Source organism: Anopheles ziemanni, chromosome X (assembly GCF_943734765.1).
Source record: "Anopheles ziemanni chromosome X, idAnoZiCoDA_A2_x.2, whole genome shotgun sequence".
Taxonomy (NCBI): Eukaryota; Metazoa; Arthropoda; class Insecta; order Diptera; family Culicidae; genus Anopheles; species Anopheles ziemanni.
The window spans coordinates 16453974-16474549 of record NC_080707.1 but is presented as its reverse complement, the minus strand read 5'-3'; the positions used below and the strand labels follow the sequence as shown (position 1 = coordinate 16474549).

The following is a 20576-nucleotide window of genomic DNA, read 5'->3' as shown; positions in this document are numbered from 1 at the left end:
CGGAAACATTTCCAATTTATTATTCTAATTTCTGAATAATTGTTTATTTTCTAATCCAATTTATTTTTTATGTTTCTTCGGAAAGCAAGACTAATCAAGGTAAAAATAATTGGTAAGATTACTTTCGAAGTTTTTGAATCCATCACGCATATCGGATTAAACACATTAATCAATATTCAATCCATTGATATTGAATTAAACAATCATAAAATCTATCCAGAAGAGGGTAAAAACATGATACAACATCAAAGTAAGACTCGGTAAGTGCCGAAAACCATACGCTCACATTGCGCTCGTAAAGGGAACGATTGTGCGTATCCGGATGCCGTTCGAGGTGCATCTTTGATAGGGACGCGCACTTACAAAGTCAGCCACGGTTCTGGTTTTGTATCTGTGATGTTGCGACTTTCTCGGTTCGGCTTATCCTGCGCACCACTAAGCAGGAAGTGGTCAATTGGTTTTATATGGCCATCATCAAGGGGAGGGGATTGTACCGTCGTGTGGTGGCTGCTAAACTCACAGAGGGTGGTTGATCAACGAGCAACAGGGGAGGGTTGTATTAGCAGTTGAACACGAGAGGATTTTGTTGCTTTAAATAACTTTTAAATATTGTTTTAACTATTTCTTCTTGAGCTCCATATCTTTTCCCTGTTATTGTATGTTGTATTGGATAGCGAGTTAAGTATACTTGAGGGTATTTTTAGTAATTTCTAAATCTCGTTTTAAAATCAATTAACTCCTGGGATCCATAACTGTTCTCTATTTTGTTTGATATGTGCTTTAACAATTTTAAACTCTTGGTTTGGCATAATTTTTCTCCTGGATTCTATATCTTTTCTCTTTCATTGGCTATAGCGTTTTATAAATAATTTAATCTATTACATATTTTAGCTTTTTCATGTATTGAGTTTTGTGTACCTTCTTCAAGCTACTACGTCAAACTACTATTAGTATATTTAACTGGTTTAAATAATTTAAAATTATTGTTTTAAAGCGGATGAGTAATGTGTTCTTGCGATGTTCTCTAAATTCTTCGCTTCCTACTGTAATATTAACAGATTCTACAACATAGAACGATGGGGTCGCCCCACCGCGCAAACGTGGTTATCATAATTGAACACCGTCCGGAGCGAAGATATTATGCTGCCCCGTTGTGCTACAAGTGGCGGAGGAACGATGGATGTGTATATGGGAATAGCTGAAAATTGTGGTGCTTTCATCAAACGCGCTCAGTTACGATTCGGACGTCGAGCGCAGCTGCCACGAAAATGGACAAGCTTCGTTTGGATTATCTCTTCCACGGGGCGACAGTTGAAGCACGCCTTAAAATGTGTAGTGTTCACGTGAGTCTAGGAAGCTTTAGGGTCGTTAAAGTTTGTGACTTTTGTGTGAATCGATCTCCGTTTTTTCTGTGCATCTTCTGGTGTCTTGTAGTAGGATAATAGAGTTGTGATTAACAGTAAGCTCTACGTGTCTTCACAATTTCTTTGATTCCGGTACGTTGTGCGGGCGTGAATTTTACTAAACTAAGTGCTATATACTAACCACTGAAAGTTGTTTCAGTAGCAATATAATAATTATAAACAACAGACAAAATATTCTAAAATATTTGAATAATGTGCTAGACTACTGCTTCCGGAGTACAGAATACAAAGCTATAAAAACTGGATCGCAATAATTTAATCTTATGCGAGAAATCATTTTTATCCTTTCCTTCTTTCTTAGTACCAACTACTCAGTATTGAATTTCGAAGCAATAATTCCATCGATAAAGTATTTTGCATAAACAGTCTCGATCTTTTCCAATAAGTGGTCATTGTAATTAAGTTTTACAAAATGAACAACGTCAACTACTTACCAACAATTTGTTAAGTGATATTTTTTTTTTATGTTTTTCTTGAATTGTTATTTTTATGATCTTACTGAAAAAAACATTGATATGCCAATTGTTTGTTTCTAGGTCATACCATAAAAATTCCTAATACATAACAACTGGGAGTTTCCAACTTGTAAAAGTATTTCGAAAGAATGAATAGGGTGAGTGCTAGTATCAATAGTGGTTGTAGTGTATTAAAATCCTAGCTCTACGAAGAAATAAATACAATAGCGTCATTTGTTCTAGTACGAAATGTTCTTTGATCTTCCATAGAGTGTTCAAAAGATAAACGTTCCCGCTCCGTAATAAACATAAGCTCGAAAATTAATATCGGACAGCATCCCATCAAGAATTTTCCAAGCAATAAATCGTAATGGAGGACCCAAAGTAGTTATTGTATGCTTACAAATATTTGTGTATTTTATGAAAACAATTGCTTTGCTTTCTTATAATACTATACAAAGCTCTTATAGTTCATTACATTTATTCGCTTGTCTCAAAAAATATGTTTTAAACCCTTGTTCATGTCTTCCGCTTAAGGTTTAAAACTTTTCTTTTTTGAATATTGTTTCAAAGGGGTCGCGTCAAACGTTCTGGCGGGTCACATGTTTGATACCCCTGGACTAGAGTTTAAAACGTGTGGTAAATGATTAATGTTCGTCAATCTTTTCCGTTCTTTTATTCCTCGCAGATGAGAACAAATCCTTGAGCAGCGAAATGGAAGAGGGCAAACCATCGGCGGGATGTTGTACCGGGCAGAACAACACCGTTCCTGGAGTGCGTCTGGATGGAGAAGGGGGGCCGGTTCGAGGGTAAGTCGTAGGAATAATCCAAGACGCGCTGAGTCATAAGGCAAATCGATGTCCATCGAGCACAGCATCCACAGTAGGCCCCCTTACACGCCTTCGCCGTCCGGGTAGTACTGTTTTTATTATTTTTATGATTTTATCCACAAAGAGCATTTTATTTTATATAATTTTATGTTTTACGACCACGCATTAAAACCGGCCCGTTGCGTACGGAATCGCACGGAACGGAACGGAAGCCTCCCGGAGCGCGTCAATCAAAATGGTTGTAAAACTGGTGCACCCTTCGCCGGCCCGTGGTGTCGAGAATGCGCGGTCGCGCACGTACGGATCGTCCGGGATCGCAGAGGATCCGATCCGTGCGAAGGTTTGACGAGGGGAACGAACAACGAGCGGCCAACTCGTCTGATTGGAAAATTTATACAAATTTCAAAAATTCAAATTTTAAACCAATTATTTTTTTAAACTAAATAGATCTACTTTTGCCCCTTGCTTCCCCATGGGGTTCGGGATGGTTCTCGACCCATTACGATGAGGTCAGAGTGATCTAGAGACTGAAGAATCTGAGATGTTTGCAACGAACATTTTCGATAGAACGACCAAAATTGCCTCTGGCGACACTTGAGTTCCACAACGGCCCATTTGACCGAACTTCAAATTTTATTTTAAATGTTTCGAAAATGGTTGAATAATATAATAATAATATATAATATTTGTTCGACCATATTCAAGACATTTTGCGACGAGAACGAATTATATAAAAAAAGAAAACAAGGAAACAAACTAATGAAATGAAGTGTTTTTGAGCTCAAATTTTGATCGTAAAAACTGCACACGAATTAACAGAACAAAAGATGCGGCAGAAGAACGATGTAAAATTTTAAAATCGCCCGTAAGACACGGTGTTAGCGAAATGATGCAGAGATGACTCAAAAACAAACCAAATACGCAAAAAGATAATCAACAAATGTGGCGAATAGTAGTCATAAATCTTTGAAGTCGAAAAATTGGTAGCGTTTTCGAAATACCCGGTCAAATTGACCATATTCGGCCATGCTTCTGTAGCGCCAATGAGAAGGCGCACTGCATACACTAAATGCACCGAGAACGTCTCTTTATACCCTTTTCGCCAACTTGGAGGTTTTTGTTTATCAATTTTTCTGTGTCGAGTATCGAGAAATCAGAAGAAGAAGTAGTACGAATGTAAGTAACACATTCGGGATAAGCAGAAGGGTCAAAGTGACCCTCATCTTTTTAACGATCTTTATGAGTAAGAGTTAATTTTAACGGAATTAGAACGGAAAAATGCCAAAATATATTTCCTTCTTTTAAATCGAATCGGGCTGTTGATTGCACCGAAAAAAGAATGGTAAATGTTAGCTTCCGGTTCAGATTGAAGGTGCCAAGCAATCGGCGCGCTTTCGCTCGTTTCTTCAACAAAAACTACTTTCAAATTACTTTCTCAAAACCACCGATCAACTTCGTCACGGACCCTAATACCCTTATTAGACAAGGACTTTTACTACCAGAATTTTACTGTCTAAATAGGTTCTGGAAGAGCGTTCATATCAAACTTTGACATACAAATTATATATAAAAGTAATATTGGTCGTCTAATAATGGACGTGATAATGGGCCGGGTGAATAAAATTTCCCTTGCGAAGGGGAAAAAGTGGGCTGTAGTTTTATCGACTACTGCTACCGCTACCCTCCCCCGCTCATCCGGTGCTTCTTTTCCTGGTGTGAGGATTTCCCGGGTGGACGGTTGACATTTCAATTGGTACATTTTAATGGCTTTGGTTTGTCTAGTGTGTTCCAAGGGTCTTTCGATGTCGCGTCCATCGGTGACGATGATATCGGTGATGATCGACGCGTACTGGACGAATTTGCTCAAACCGTGTCTCGGCACGTAGCTCGTGCCTCCAACCCTTCGCGTGGTAGTAAAACGATGATTTGTGGGTGAAAATTAATTTCTCGTTGGCGGTCGTGGGGAAAAGAATGGTAATATGGTCGTAAAACGACCTTTCACCGAAACGATCCGGTAAGGAGCCATCTGTCCGGAAAACTTCCTCGGGCTGGAGAAGGGGGTCTGTATGTGACTCGGGCCGGTTAGGGTGATTCGTTCCAGCATAAAAAACCCCCCACGGCACACATATCCCGGCCGGACAACAAAGGGTTGGCGTTAGTTTTCATTTACAGTTTCACACAGTACATCTCTGTGTGTGTTTGCGTGAGGCTGTAACATACGGCTGTATGTGCCGGTTAGTATGTGCAATAGCCGCCAGCAACAGTTGTCTGCATCGGTTGTGTAGCTTTTCGCGATCTCCCCTCCCCCTCCAGTCCTTCACCCCGTCTTCGTTAGAAAGGTAGTGATCGTCTGTGAGTGTTGGTGTGGCAGGAGCCATCGAGACAGCATCGATCGGCTCGACACGATCGGCCCCGAAATCATCCGGCTACCGATTGCCGATCATTTTCCAGTCAACCGCCAGAGAAGCTGGACGTTCGCTTCTGTTTGTGTCTCAAAAGGTTCTTTTGTTCTGCCTGTGACCATTGTGACGTGTGTGCGAAGAACATTTACTGTGTGAGAAGAACATTTACTCTGTGAAAAGAACATTTAGTGTGTGAGAAGAACATTTACTCTGTGAAAAGAACATTTACTCTGTGAGAAGAACCTTTACTTGTTTACTTTGTTAGTGGAAAATCGTTAGCTTAGTTGCAGACTTTACCTCCTTATCACCCTACCAGCAATCAACAACAGGAATCCAGCGCCAGCGTTCATTCGTTCATCGAGTGCGTAAGTTCCGCAATCAATATGTTTACAATCATCCTTTTGACCTCCATCCTTGATCCTGGATGACACTCAAACCGATCAACCATCAACCGGGCGAACATGGCGACCTGAATCCGGTCAAAGGTTACTTCCCTTATCTAGATCTTGTGTGTGTGTGTGTGTATTTATGGGTGTGTTACAGCGTTTTACATATTGTTATTTGTCATTTGATGCATCGGGGGTTTTGAAATGCCCGGAAAATGTACCTTCTCCTCTTCTTCATTCGATTCGAATTTGGAAAACACCTATCGGTACGTTAGGGAAAGTCTTTCCATGCCTCGCCATAACATGGTAACGACCTCTTGTGCCCCACCCACTTTCCTCACAACCGGTTGTGCCGATCAGCTAGAAATGAGAAATTGATGGACTGGAGTTGGCCGTTAACTTTCAAAAGAGATGAAAACATTGAATACCACCATCGATGGTAGCGCTCATCAATCTATTCACCCGCGCATCAGTCATCGGCTCGCGAAGATTCATCGCAGCATCCGTTCTAGCGTTCCGTAAAACACAGACCGGCGGTAGAATTCTCTCAGGAGAGGCTCGCGTCATTTCGTTCACGCGCAGGAATTTGTTTTGAACACGGAAGTAAATTTGATCCCAACATGGAAGAAAGATAACGAGATCGAATACAATTCACAATTATCCTACAAAAGGAAGAGATAAATGTGGTTCATTAGTTGGGAGTGAAGCGTTTCGTCATAAGCAAGACAGGTTGCTTTTAATGTGAAGTGTGTTTTAATTCATCCTTAAACAAGGATGCGATTAAGCGATAATTCGCCCCAATTGTTCACCGAAAGTGAAGGAATTCAATTGCAGAAAGGGAACGCTTTTGCATTCATCCTCCAAGAGGATATAACTTTACACTTTTGTATCGTTACACGAACAAAGAAAAGTCGAGTGATTTGTCAAATGTAGCAACCAATAACTGTATGGATAGATGTAATTAGATTGATATGAGCAAGTAGCTTTACTTTAATGCAAAAACCAAGACCATAAGAGCTATAAACCGGGATGAAAGGGTGTCAAAAATGAACAGAATCTTTATTTCATTATCGTTCAAATATCGTTATCCAAACTAATGAGTTTTTCACATAACTTTAAAATTTAATTATGCGTAAAGCGAAGAAAAACACTACGAAGTAAACATATAGATCAATAGGAAAAATGTTTCCTTGATTGCGGTCGTAGTGAAATAACAATTTCAAAAGGATTCCAGCAATTCTTTTTATTTTGTCCACCGATGAAGGTGTCCCTTACCAACACCAACAAGCGAACAGTCGGTTCGAAAAGTTTACGATTCGAAGGAAAAATTGCCTACTACAAGATGTTCGTAGGTGAGGAACTAAAGCTGACCTTAGCCTAGCCCTTGCTTATGCGCAGCGTAAAGATGATTAATTTCAATGGCAAATGAGGGGAGTGGAGGAGTCGTGGGAGGGAAGGGCGTGGGGACACGCTCATTACACGGTTTGCATCGATGCCAGATTTATGCAAATGCACTGATAGCAACCTGGGATTGCAGCTCTGTGATGATGAGTTTTATTTTGATTGCTTTATTACATGTGTCAGAGAAGTTTGTCGTGGTGGAGGAAAATTTGTTTTGCTTTCGTCGCGTCGAGGGATGCCAATTTTGGATGCAAAGTTGAATTCGTTCGAGCAACGATTTGAACAACGAAAAAACAACCAACCCTTCCGCGAAATGCATTGATCTCTTTGCGACGTACTTTTCTTCTCTACTGAAAGAGAATGGATCATGTTTAAGGCATTCATGTCTTTTTCCCTGCTCAACCAAACAGACTCTTTGGATAGCACTTTTCTTCGTGCTTTCTAATTTCTTTGCTATCGATGCTTAGAGTCGTAAACGTCTGGACTTTGGACCGATGCTTCATGTGACGGTCGGTCGGTCAGAAATATGTTCCAACGATTATGTGCAACGATCATCGAGCCAAGGCTAACGGTGACCTCAACATTGGCCACACCAAGCAGCCGAAGAACATCGTTAGATGTTTCAGATCAGAATGCGGCTAGGCGAAGAACATTAAAACTCGTCCAACTCGAAACATAATACACCAAGGCTAGTGCACGCGCTGATTTCTTTGTTTTTCACGCCAAGATCACGTCATGCCGGGATGATGGAATTTCAAAAATCCAATCTGTCGTACGAAACGCCTCCTATGGTGTGCGTATCTGCGTGTCGCGGGTTGCGAACAATAAATGTAGGAAAATGTAGCACATACTTGGACGTGACTATATCCTTTCATTAATTTATTTATTTACCTACTTATTTACTAATCCCTCATCTACTGTCCACTTCTATTATTAGATGATGATGTGTTTGGCTCTTCCTCTATGCAAAGAAACACTTTGGTTCTTGATGGTTGATCATTGCAATCTGTTCGCGACATTTACACACGCATTGATATCGCCCTATACAGATGCGCATTCCAATGTGATCCAGGTCAGAAAGGTTTTGGAGCGTTATCGTCATCAATTCAGACCAAATCATACATGCTTCTCGATCGAAACTGTTTGGATTTATTACTTCCTTCATTATTCGCTGTTAACAATTGTTTTGTTACATTGTTATTTGTTGTTTTATTTGATTTACATTGTCCACCTTTAAGGTTTAACAATCGTCTTAACCTAATACAGGAAATTAAGAGAGCTGATAGAGAGTAGAGACGTAGAGAGTAGATGAGGATGATGATGGGGTGAAGGAAAAATAGAAAAAAGACTTTTATTTAAATTTATTTACCAATGCGGCCGGTAACAACTCGATAAAACTGTTTCTTTTCTTTACTCTGTTAATTATTCTATCTGTTTTTGTAATTATTTTAGTGCATTTAGGTACTGTTTTGTGCACTGGGTAGAAACATTTTTTGTTTATTTTTGTTACTTTCTCTATTAACTATTTTGTTCAAAGTTTGTTACTATGTTTGTGTATTTAGGTACCTTTTTGTGCTCTCCGATGAAACTGTATGTTTTTGTAACTAACCTCTTTCGAATAGTTTCTTCTTCGTTTATTACAACGTTTGTGACTTTATGTTTGGCTCGTCCTACTGTCCTCCTATTATCTCTGTTAACTGATCTTCTCGTTTTGTCGCTATTCTTATGTATTTTGCAATACAGTCATCCATACTGAAGAAACATGCAACAATCTTCTTTCTATCTTGTGTTTAACAAACCAAAACTTAAATCAAACTTCAAATTCTCATTCACACTTATAAACAATCAATAAGAATTGATTGCTTCAACGATGATCTGGTTAAGTAGAAAAAGTTGAGCGTGTCTTGATTTTGTTTACACTCCACGATTTTATTAGCGTAACAGCTGTACCCGCCCCGCGTGAGCAACTTCACCGGCATGCTTCGGCACTTGTTCGTATGCACAATTGTTTGTGCCGTTCGCTAGTTTGCTTGTCTTATGTGCCAATTCTCCGAACTGTGAGCTATTTCCAGTGGCATTATTCATTTCAAAAATATTCCATACAGCTATCAGTTGTCATCTTTCGTGACCATAGTTGGATATTTTTTGTGATGAATGTGTAACAAAGATCGTTGTTTTGAGCTCGGTGATCGACTCGATATAAATATCTTCGCCAGCCTTTCGTTATCTCCGGGCCCGGCGTAATTGTTTTCAGAACGAAGGAATGCACTCGTCTCGTCTCTCACTCCATGGATGACCATGTGGATGCACGTGCCTTGCGACAATCGGGGCTTATTGTCGTCTTCCACGAAGCCGCTCGCTCGAAAGCTGCATCTTGGCGGCCTAAAAATAGCCCCCCGCTGCTACCCCAACCCTTCCACACACATCGCGAATCGCGGCGTGAACCGATCGATCCTGCTGGAATGACATGTATGCGCTTCAGATGCGCTTCCACTAGACGGGCCGACGATCGAAGGCCGGTTTTACGACCCGGTCGTAAAACGAAGAACTTTATTATTCTTCCCTGTCCGCCGGCGAGACTTTCGCGACCGTCCCGGGCCGATCGTTCAGCTGGCAAATCATTTAAATAATGCGTTTAACAGTTTCGCTCCGATTTCGGTGAAAACAATCAACCAGTAAGGGAGGCGCGGCGTTAAGTAAACACGTCGGGAAGTGTGCGAATTTGTTTTCATAATATTATGACTCAAACCTCGGCTGACTCTGATACACTTGTGCAGTGATTATGGTTCTCAATTTACAGTTCGACGCGTCTAAACAAACATGTTTCTCCAATCGAAGCATGACCGGGTTTTAAAATATTTGTTTTTTAATAAAAAACAAACTGACGACTCTAGATAACGTTTGATAAAATAACATTTGTTTCAAAACAACCGTTCGCAACGGAATAATATTTCAAAACAACCGCTTCACTTGGATAAACAAACCGTCGGCGCGGAGGAATTAATCGGTCGCGCAATTAAATACTTTTACCGCCATGATTAATAGCATCGCAAATATAAACACTCAATTGGGCGACCGGCTCGCCGTCACCTGTTTCGGTGCTAAAGCCAATGCACAGGCAACCAGGCGTCTCCATCGGCCGCCCGAAGCCCGTCAAATGCGGGGGCTCGTCGACGTCGTTTGTTAATGGTTTGTTTTGCCTACCGTCAAGCAGATCGAATAGGTTGTCCTTGATGCTTCCGCTTCCGGGTGCGTTGCTGCAATAGCGGTGACTTTTTTGCACAAGGTCACTTGGCTAGTGGATTTTTTTTCCTTACACTAACGAAGCCTTCGGGCGCTTTTGAGCGGCAAAGGTTAGGTTTAATCCTGCATGCGTCGCATAGTTCTATCTTCTAGCAGCGGGAAAATAATCAGTGAAGCAGAAACAAAAACAAACAAAGCTAGATCGTGCGGAGGAAAGTGAAACCTTATACTTCCGTTTCCTTGCTGACCCAATTTCCCATTTGTTATTAGCTGCAATTTTTGCTGTTTAAAAAAAAATGAAGAAATATACACTGATAAATACCAAAATAAACTCAAAAATATGAATGTTAGATAGCCATTCTACTTTATCATACCAAGGTTACTGTTATATGGTCGATACAATGAGTGCAAAGATTTCTTTCGTGGGGACCCTTCTCTAAGTGGGGCAAAATTGGAACTTTTACTTTAGCTGTCAAAACATTAGTATGCAAATTGTTTATTCATTTAATTAATATTGATTGAAAACTGCCAGTTTGCATACAACCATTTAAAAATCAAATTTACTTTAGTTTATCACTGTAAAAGTGTTTGAAAAAACTATTTAATTCATTTCATTTTCATTTTATATTTTTAAAACAGTTCTGTTCTTATACACTGTTCTTTTTTGGTTTGTAGTTTGAACTATTTTAACTAGCATACTAATGATCAGGTTTTGCGTTTTCGGAAAAAGCACTTCTTTGTTCATTTACGATTGTGTCTCTATTTTTTTAAGAAGAGGTAAGATTTTTCAAATAAAATTCTTTTATTTGTGACGAAATGAAATTAATTTAAATTTGTTGAACAGTGGGGCAATGATTATACAAATTCCACACATCAAAATCAATGTTGCACAGTAAATGTTGTTTGCGACCAGAGCTTGCACTTCGTAGAATAAATAAGAGATAAATAAGATAGGTAAACTGGTCGCACAGATTATGCTCGGTACAATTCGTTCTTTTGCGGTCTAAGCGTTGTTTCTATTGGTTGATGTTCAATTCTCTTCACATTTCGCTTCATTGCAGCGGCCAACAGCTTCACGTGAGCTGCGGCTCCTCAAATCCAACCAACCGACAGTCCCGCGTTTACAATGTCATCGGAACACTCGTCATCGGAATCCGGTACGCCGCCACCTGGCCGACTGCGTCGATGGTCGCCTCAACATTCGGTCGCGTTGCCGGAAAAGTCGACGGCGCCGCCAACCGCCAGGCCAGTGACGCCCGGGCGCACAGACAACCACCGGCGGCGGCGCTGGATGATACTCAACGAATTCATTGCATATGAAAACCAGTACTTCACGGCGCTGCAATTGCTGACCTACGTAAGTACGCCGTCCGAGCATCCAAGTCGACGTGGTCAACGTGGTTTAGAACAGGTTGACATCCAAGCAATTTTAAAACAATTTGTTAGTACAATTTTTTGTCACTATTTGACTGTTATTTTCCTTAACCTTTACTTTAAAAACGGCTTACGTGAGTAATTTTTTAAGTTTTATTGTTTAATTACTTTTGATTAATTTGTCGTCTCGACAAACAACTTCTAGAATGCCTGGAGAAATTCATTTCCCATCGATTATTCGAAGGAGGGAAAGGTTAAAAGAAATTTAAATGATTTTGATCAGTTTTCGTAGTGAATCGTAGAATCGAAAATCTCGTAGTGAATCGTAGTGAAAATCTTTAAAAAGATGATACATTTTTGTCCTTTTTTGTATACTTTTCAACAAATTGAGTGTTGTTTATTACTTTTATCCCGCAAACAATAAAATTTCTGCAGACTCCTCGATTTTTTTTCTTTAAATTTTGTTTAAATAGATTTTTTTAAATATGTAATTATACTTCCTCTTTTACTAACCTCTTAAAGTACTCGTTTAAACACGTACCGCGTTTTATAACAAATGCTTTTCATTTGAAGTAGTATGCAGCGATATCAGATAGATGAAACTGTTTAAATTTTCCAACGTGTTCATGCAGTCCTATACTTGATATATTCCAAAACCTTGTTGTTTTACACGCCTGTTTCCAATACACGCCTGTTTCTAATAAATTTGTTTTAAAGCATTTTTATTTCGTTATTCTTCAACATATATTGTTTCGTAATCGTTCTAAGCACTAATTTCTAAAAGATATAGTAAAATTATTCATTATTCTAAGGCCATCCTTTAGATGATTCCGAAATGTTGATAAATTCTACAGAATATATCTTGCCTTTGCGAGCTCAAAATTTTTAAAGAATAAATTGAAATTTCTTTAATCAGCAGTAAGGTTAGAATTTGAAAAGAACAGAACAGATGAGAAAACCGACGCTTCCGAGTAGGATTCGTTCACTTTGTGATAAGAGAATGTTTACCAGCGCAACAGGAATGCCGGGAAAACACAAGAGGAATCAAACCATTCGTTGTGGGTTGCTTGTTTGACGTCTCTAATGTAGGCCTTTTTTTGTGGTGTGTCTCGGCAGAAATTCCACGACGAGCTGCTGAAGAACGAGAACGTGCTGCAGCGCTCGAAGGCGCGCGCAATATTCGCCTTCGTGCCGGAGCTGTGCGAGCTGCATCGGCACTTCGATGGCTGGATGGATCACGTAGTGCGGGGCTGGGACGAGCGTCCGATGCTGGGCGGCCTGGTTGGCGCGATGCTGGAGCAGCCGGGGCTGGTGCAGCTGTACCGTGCGTACGTCAACAACTTCCAGAGCGCCCGCACCGTGCTCATGGCGGAGCTGGCCGGCAACGAGCTGTTCCAGGCCTTCGTGGACGCGACGCTGATGCAGTCGGTCGAGAAGCTCAACATCGAGGTGTTCCTGCTGAAGCCGGTGCTGCGTATGACGCGCCTGATACAGCACATCCGCGAGATGCTGGAGTGTACGCCGAACGCCCATCCCGACCGCAAGCCGCTGGTGCGGTGCTTCGCGCGTGGCAGGCAGCTCGCCGACCAGCTGGACAACCTGCGCAAGTGGAACGAAGTGCTGGGCCTGCTGCAGACCACCGTGAGTAGCTGGGGAACTCCCGGAGCGCTGCTGCACTGCGAGGACCTCATCGTCGAGCCGCAGGCCGAGGGCGAACCGAGCCCGGACGAGCAGCGGCTGAAGCGCCGGCGCGTGTACCTGTTGCGCGATCGGGTAGTCAGCGTCAAGCTGCGCGAGTACTCGGACTCCGGTCAGCGGCTGCGCAAGCTGTTCCAGGAAAACAGTGCCGTCAGCTTGAAGTGGATGGTCCCGCTCGAGGACGTCGACATCTTCGTCGGCGGACAAACGTCCTACCAGCCGCCGACCAACGTCGACCGGTGCAACAAGATGCTGCACCTGCGCAGCGACTACAACACCATACAAAAGATCCGGCTGCTCTCCACCCGCCTCAACCATACCGTCGCCAACCTCGACCCGATGCACCTGGATACCGTCCTGCACAGCATCGAAGTGGAGATCCAGGTACAACCTCCCCCCCTCCATTTAGCTGTAGGTTAGCCTCTTACGCTCATGCTCGTTCTCTGCCCATGCAGCAAATGAACAACGAGGCGCAAGCCGGACCGCGACCGTCCAACCCCTGCTGGATGCAGGTGCTGCCCAAGTTCGGCCGACCCGAGGTGGCCCGCCTCCGCGACTCGTCGTTCTGCCTGCGCAACACGGCCACGACGAGCGAATGGCGGGTGATGGCGCGCCTGGCCCAGCTGGCGCTGCAGCCGGAAAACACGTCCGGTTGGTGGAAGCAGGGCGTCACCCAGCACTTTGCCATCACCGATCCGCAGTTCGTCGGCCGGCGCTCGGTGGCCAGGGATCTGCTGCACGCGGAGGTAGGACCATCCAGCACTTAACGTTTACACTTACTGTACCGTTATTCATTTTCGTTCAACTTTCATTTTTCAAAAGCACTTTTACACTCTTCAAATCGATTTATCTCTTTTGCTTCTATGACTTCTGATCACTTTCGACAAAATACTTTGGTCGGGCTGGAGAGAACCAGACATTAGAGGAACATTTTTCTGACTTTCATACAAACTTTGCTACTTTAGAATAAAACTTTCCACTGAACAGCTTCACAATATACATTCAAAAGACAAATTCATAATGCTACAATGAACATGACGCCAAAAATTAATCTCAAAGGTTGAAAGTAACTCAAGTTTTTATAGTTATTCGAAGCGCATAACGAAACGGAACACTTACGAATGGAATGATAGGACAAAGTATAGAAAAATGAAAATATCTTCATTCTACAGAAAGTTTCAAACGAACACAAAAAGTTAGGGGAAATTATTATGGAATGCATCGGCATGTTTTAAGCTAAATTATATCTTTTTCAATAAAATTATAAATGAAGTATGTGCATAAGCATGGCTATTACATCCTAAGTGAAATCCAAAAGCTGTAATTTAACAGTTAAAACAACATCTTCTTCTTCTTGGCGTAAACGACCTTGTTGGTCATGCCCGCCCGTTAAGGGCTTACGAGACTTGTTTCCCTGTTGTACGTGGATAGTCAGTCCTCTCGTACAGGGGAGGGTCCGGTCTCGGTTGGGATTCGAACCCACGCCGTCGAGGTCGTGAGCCCCGGCGCTCATGGGCCGATTTTCTAACCGGCGCTACCGCTCGGCTGTCGCGGACCCCTCGCGGAGTTAAAACAACATGTAACATATGAATTATGCATTACCAAACATTATCATAAGTTTAAGCTACAACTGGTGTTGACATTAGATTTTTCTGCCAAGTGGATTCATAATCCTTGCATTCAGGTTGTAGCGACAGCTTTCTTAACTATTTTATTTTTTCACAATCTAAACCAAATCCAAATCAAGGTTTTATATATTTCACATCCGTGTTAAATTTTCGACATATTATATTATTTAAAAATGTCCGGTTCAGGGTTAACTAAATTTCTTCACATGATCCTCCTTTTTGTTGAATTGCAGATACTGACTAAATATAAAAACTCTATAGCTTTCTCTTATTGAAAAAATGTGCTTTGGGCCATTTTGACCCACAAAAAAGGACAGTGAAGTAACAGTAACAGTAACAGAAGAGAAGAGTTCTCCTGTGAACATTTGACGTATTTCACTGCAATTCTCCGAACTGAGTGATTTTTAAAATGTTTATAAAATATGTTTAGGGATTTTTCTCTTTACTCGACTGACGTCAAATGGATGCACCTGGTATAATTAGTGTTATAGTGCTCAGCGATAGCCAATTGGTAACCGTATCTATCCTTTCGCAGATAAGCTGTGCGTGTTATTATGCGCCGAATATAGAGTCGCCACTGTACGCCCGGCTGCAGCTGCAGTCTTGGCTCCGGAACCGCAACACCCTGTGGGTCTGTTCGTCCCGGGGTGCCGAACCGGAGCAGAGCTGCGTGACGCTGTTCACGCACGACCTGCTCGACAACACCATCACAGAGCGTACGAGCTTCTTGCTGGAGGGGGAGTACGTCGAGGACATTGTGCACGTACCGGAGGGCACGGTCTGCAACGCCGACGAAGATCGGCGCGAAAAGTCCATCGACACGGTGTGGATAGCGACGCGGACGCGCATGCTCGTCTACTCCGCAGCCTATCCGTTCAATGACCAGCTGTTGGCGAATGTGGAGCTGCACGGCGAACCGAAGCACATCCTACACACCCCGGAATCCGTCGCCGTTGGGCTGGCGAACGGTGAGATGCTGGTGTTCCAGCTGGTAGACGGCAAGTGGGATCTCCTCCAGCCTCTGGGGTTGTTCGTGTCGTGTCTCCCAATCGACGCCATTATGGCCATCGGAAGGGATATCTACGTGGCGTCCGGCACGGTCATCACCGTGTTCTGCGGGGGAAGCCTCATCCGCGAACCGCGCCATCTTCAGGTGCAGCCCCTGAGCGACCGGTTCGGGAAACTACCTGCGATCGACATCCACCTGATGGAACACTCGATCCACGGGATCTGGATCGTGCGTCAGCGCTCGCACGTCGTGTCGCACTACCATCCGGGGACGTTCAAGCACCTGCAGGACCTGGACGTCAGCGATCCGGTGCTGCGGTTCGTGGCGGCCAAGCAGAACGCCGAGGATCCCGAGGTACTTATCGCACCCATGCTGCATATCACCACAATGCTGGCCACCAGGGACATGCTGTTGGTTGGCACGAACGTCGGCATAACCTTGAAGCTCTCCCTCCCGGCGTATGCCAACCTGCCGGTCGTTGGTGGCGCCTGGAGCGTGTCCTACCAGGGCCATCTGGATAGCGTCAACCTGCTGCTCGCACTGGCCGCATCTCCCATTGTCGAAGCCGACACAGAACCGTACGGACCATTCGACATATCGATGTACCGACACTCGCGCCGAATTTCGCAGGACCTCGAGAACGACCCGTACGCAAGCGCCATTCCGATGGGGCCAGTAGCGGTTGCACCTGGCGAGCAAGCCAAACCGGGGGAAACACGCAAGAACCTCTCCAAAACAATCCTGTTCGTCACCGGAGGCCGAGGCTACCGTAGTTACAGCGGCGCGGGAAGGACCAGCAGCGTCGCTCCAGTCGGAAGCTACAACCACTGCGACACTTCCACCGACGGATCGAACACTTCACTGGGCTGCACCGACTCCCAGATCATACTGTGGGAAATGAAAAAGTGAAACACAATCACTCAAATCCCCCCTACACTGATTACCTTTGACCTGAGATGTAGTTCAAAACATTCTAGTCTACATAGTGTGTGTTTTTATCCTTAGTGAGAGTTGAACTAAAAGTAAAGCGCGACGAGAAGATAACTTGATAAATTGATGAGACTATTCTACTCATAAAGTTTAATCTTCATTAAGATTTATAATTCTATTCCTCACCGTGTTCTCAGGAACTCAGACTTAGTTGCTCTCTATAAAGATTTATCAGCTTTTAAAATGTTATAGAGGAGCATTTAGATTTTATTTGCTTAATATCAAAGATGATTTTAGGTTCCTCATTTTGTATTCCTATTTTGTATTTTTCTAGAATTTAGAATTTTTATTTAGAAATTACCATGAATATGGATCTCGGTTCAAGTTTAACATGTGTAGTAATGTGGCGCACGAAATCAATCAATCTTTCCTCAAATTTTTCTATACAATGATGTATATATTTTCTATGCAATGATGCTATACAATACCAATTGATATTTGTAAATTTTCGTAAGAGGCCGTAGACTTTGTGGATTTAATTGTTTACAATATGTACCTTAAAGTATTATACGGTACCTAAAAGTATTTTGCCAGCTATACCAAAACATACTCCATGTGATAAGTCACTGTAGTCTGAGCTATCTATTTATATTCCTAAAATGTCTGATTTACGAGTGTACAAAACAAACAAGTTCAAACAAGCGTTCAACGTAGCTTGTACTTCTCAGTGGTATACGCAGTGGCCATATATTAACAATGGAATCGAAAGACTTAAGCAGCGGATTTTAGGGACTTACTCATATTTACAAGAAAGCTAGGAGCATCGTGATAACTTAAACGTTATTTAACTCTCGGGTTGATGGAGAGACTTACAAAGTTTGGATAATAAAGTAAGCTATTTCAGTTAGCAGCATTGCACGGGCACAATCGGAAACCTTATATGCCTTTTGGGAGCGTCAATGGTATTAGGCTGGAGTTTTTTTTATGCTTAGAAGTGACCACAGTTCAAGGTACGTACTCTTCCGATCGTGAAGAAAATATGCTAACGTGTGTATCTCTATCTATTTCAGGTTCACCTTCACCGGCCTCATAGTCGTATCCTTTCCGGGAGACTTCCTCCGTCGCCAGCAACGTGCCTTTAGAGAGTGTGAATGAGTGCGAAGCATGCGAATGTGTGTTATGTTAGTTGACAGCGGAATGCCTGTCAGGCGCACCAGGCCTGTTCTGCAACAAAAAGACAATCGCGCATCCGATTCACCGCCCTCTCATCATCTTCATCCATGCAGGGTGTTTTCTTCTTCAACATTGTGCAATGGACGCCCATCAAGTACCTCGGCTACTCGTACCCGCTGTGGGCCCACGCGTTCGGCTGGTTCACCGCCCTGTCGTCGATGCTGTGCATTCCCGGCTACATGATTTGGCTGTGGAGAAACACACCCGGAGACCGTGCCAATGTGAGTAGCTGCCAGATATCAGATTTCCTGCTTATAGGCATTCGCTCATCGGTATATTCGATTGTTATGTTCCGCAGAAAATCCGGCTGATCGTTCGAATCGAGGACAGCGTCAGCCAGCTCCGGGAGAGAATGCGTGCCGACGCCGAGAAGGGCATGGAGCTGTAGCTGGTGGCGGAAGAAAAACGCACCGCAACTAGTAGGCACCACTTCCACGGCGTTTGAACGACGCATCTGCCAGACGACGAGAAGAGGAAAGGACAGCAACCAGCACACCAAGCACCTTCGCTTTTCGGAATGTCGCATAACCTATCGCCTATAACCGTCTCATTTAAGACAGAAACACTATCATTCGCATGCAGACAAACAGGAAACGAAATCTTCCTACCACTCTTCGCTAACCCTAATCTATACGATTTTTTTATCTACACTGTAATTTGATTTCTAAATATTATTATATAGATAACATAAAATATAGATTCGCAAACCCAGCGTTATGCACGAGCAGCATATGCGCTGAAAGGTAATTTTACTAGAAACATCTACTGAGATGTAAGAATATGGTGTATCGTATGTCAAATACTGTAGCTAGGCTAGATCATTACCGACAATCCCATACATAAAATCATAATACACAGATAGATTGATCAGGAAGACAGACAGAACAACGCAACACTCCACAATAACCATAGGGCTCAAAACAGAACTCACTTTCGCAGATTGCTGAAAGAGAAGAATAAAATTAGTTCAAATGACTACCGAAGTCGAATAGATGAACAATGAAATATAATACATACTACATACACCCTCCAGCTTAGATTTTCCAGCTCACCGCTAGGCCCGGTCAGACATACATTGCACAAGAATGACGGCGAATCTGCATAAAACTCGAACCTTGTTCATTTCAACTGAAAAGAGATTTTGTTAAACTGCAATTTTCAACCCTCTCCTTTGAATAAAAAAAAGTAATTTACGTGGAAACGTAAACTTCACGCTGTTTTATATTACTTTAGGCTTAATACACTAGATGTGATATTCCTGTACTTTTCATAATCTCGAACCGATAACACTAGGAAGCTTTTTGAATGTTAATATTGTTGCAAATGGTTGCAGTTTTTTATTACATATTTCAATATACTTTAGTGCGGACAACTGCGTTCAAATATTCCAAGTATGGAGATTGTTTCGAATAGTTTGTCATACCGCTTTGTTTCGGTTTTATTTTGTTAAACAAATGTATGATGGCTTTGTATCCATTTACCCGGGTATTGATGTTTCTGCTTGTGCTGGAGCTACTTGACAATAATAAACAACATGTAGAAGAATTCGAATGTTGGCGGGCAGCATTCGGTTTTCTCGTGTTGCCCCTGATAGTTTGCATAGAAATCATAGCATACTGAAGAGGAAACTACCTAGAACCTATCCGGACCCGAATCCGCCATTAATACCATTTCCGAGGTGATTATTGTGATTGCAACGTGAATGTTGGTAAACTTGTGTGGACAAACATATCTTGTTGCTGGTCTTTACCGCACTAGCATTCGATATGGGATATTAAATCACAGTAAAATAAAATGCAAACTTGCACAAAATGCAAGATGGGTGATGACGAAAAACAAAAACAAATTAATCTTACTAACACAACGATGGGTGCGTTTGCCGACTATGATTAGCACACCGTCAAACCTTTAACAAACCAATCCTCCAAAATTTTCTCTAAACGCGTTGTGGGAAAGTTTCTCATGGGCAAACATAAACGATTCATAAAATTAGTCAAGCTCCAAGATTAGTCTTGATTAATAAGCTACTGGACAGTCTTCTCTGAGAAATGCAAAGAATTTTTTGTTTACACCGAGGTACTTGCGAGCGGAACTTGCACTTTTTGTTATGGCTGCCTTTTGTTTCTGCTGCTTATTACTAAGCGTTGAGGAATATACAGATGCGTTTAGTTTAAAGCCATTTAATACTTGCTTCCATTGCTTGACTGTCAGTTGCTGTTAACGTATGTGATTCTAGCTTTGTTGTATACGCCCCAATATACACCCTTAACGTCCAGTGTAAGTGAATATATTACTTGCTTTTTCTTCAATTCCGCAGCGCGTGGGCCTTTTTGCAGAACAATATATAAATGACTGTCTTTCAGTGTTATTTCATATTTTTAATATGCTTAAACTCGTCTTTAGTTACGCTCGTTCTAGGTTCTCGGAACCACCCTTAACGATCCCCGTTACTTAACGTGCAGTCTTACTTTCTAGAGAAAAAAAAAACATTGTACATTGTTCATGGCAAAACGTTAAAAGTAGGGGTCATTTTCTAAAGTGCTCTTGTTAATTCATTTGGAAC

The 20576-nt window shown here is 42.4% G+C and overlaps 2 protein-coding genes across 2 annotated transcripts; both read left to right on the top strand.

The window, feature by feature from the left end:
- The first annotated feature begins 11267 nt into the window (after nucleotides 1–11267).
- On the top strand, nucleotides 11268–16759 carry LOC131291187 (rho guanine nucleotide exchange factor 17-like). Its single transcript, XM_058320378.1, has 4 exons — nucleotides 11268–11498; nucleotides 12632–13597; nucleotides 13669–13959; nucleotides 15377–16759. Exons 1-4 carry the CDS (start codon nucleotides 11268–11270, stop codon nucleotides 16757–16759), a joined length of 2871 nt encoding a protein of 956 aa, XP_058176361.1.
- A 680-nt stretch (nucleotides 16760–17439) lies between these two features.
- Nucleotides 17440–18401, top strand: LOC131291186 (sodium- and chloride-dependent GABA transporter 1-like). Its single transcript, XM_058320377.1, has 3 exons — nucleotides 17440–17490; nucleotides 18067–18234; nucleotides 18312–18401. Exons 1-3 carry the CDS (start codon nucleotides 17440–17442, stop codon nucleotides 18399–18401), a joined length of 309 nt encoding a protein of 102 aa, XP_058176360.1.
- The last annotated feature ends 2175 nt before the right edge of the window (nucleotides 18402–20576 follow it).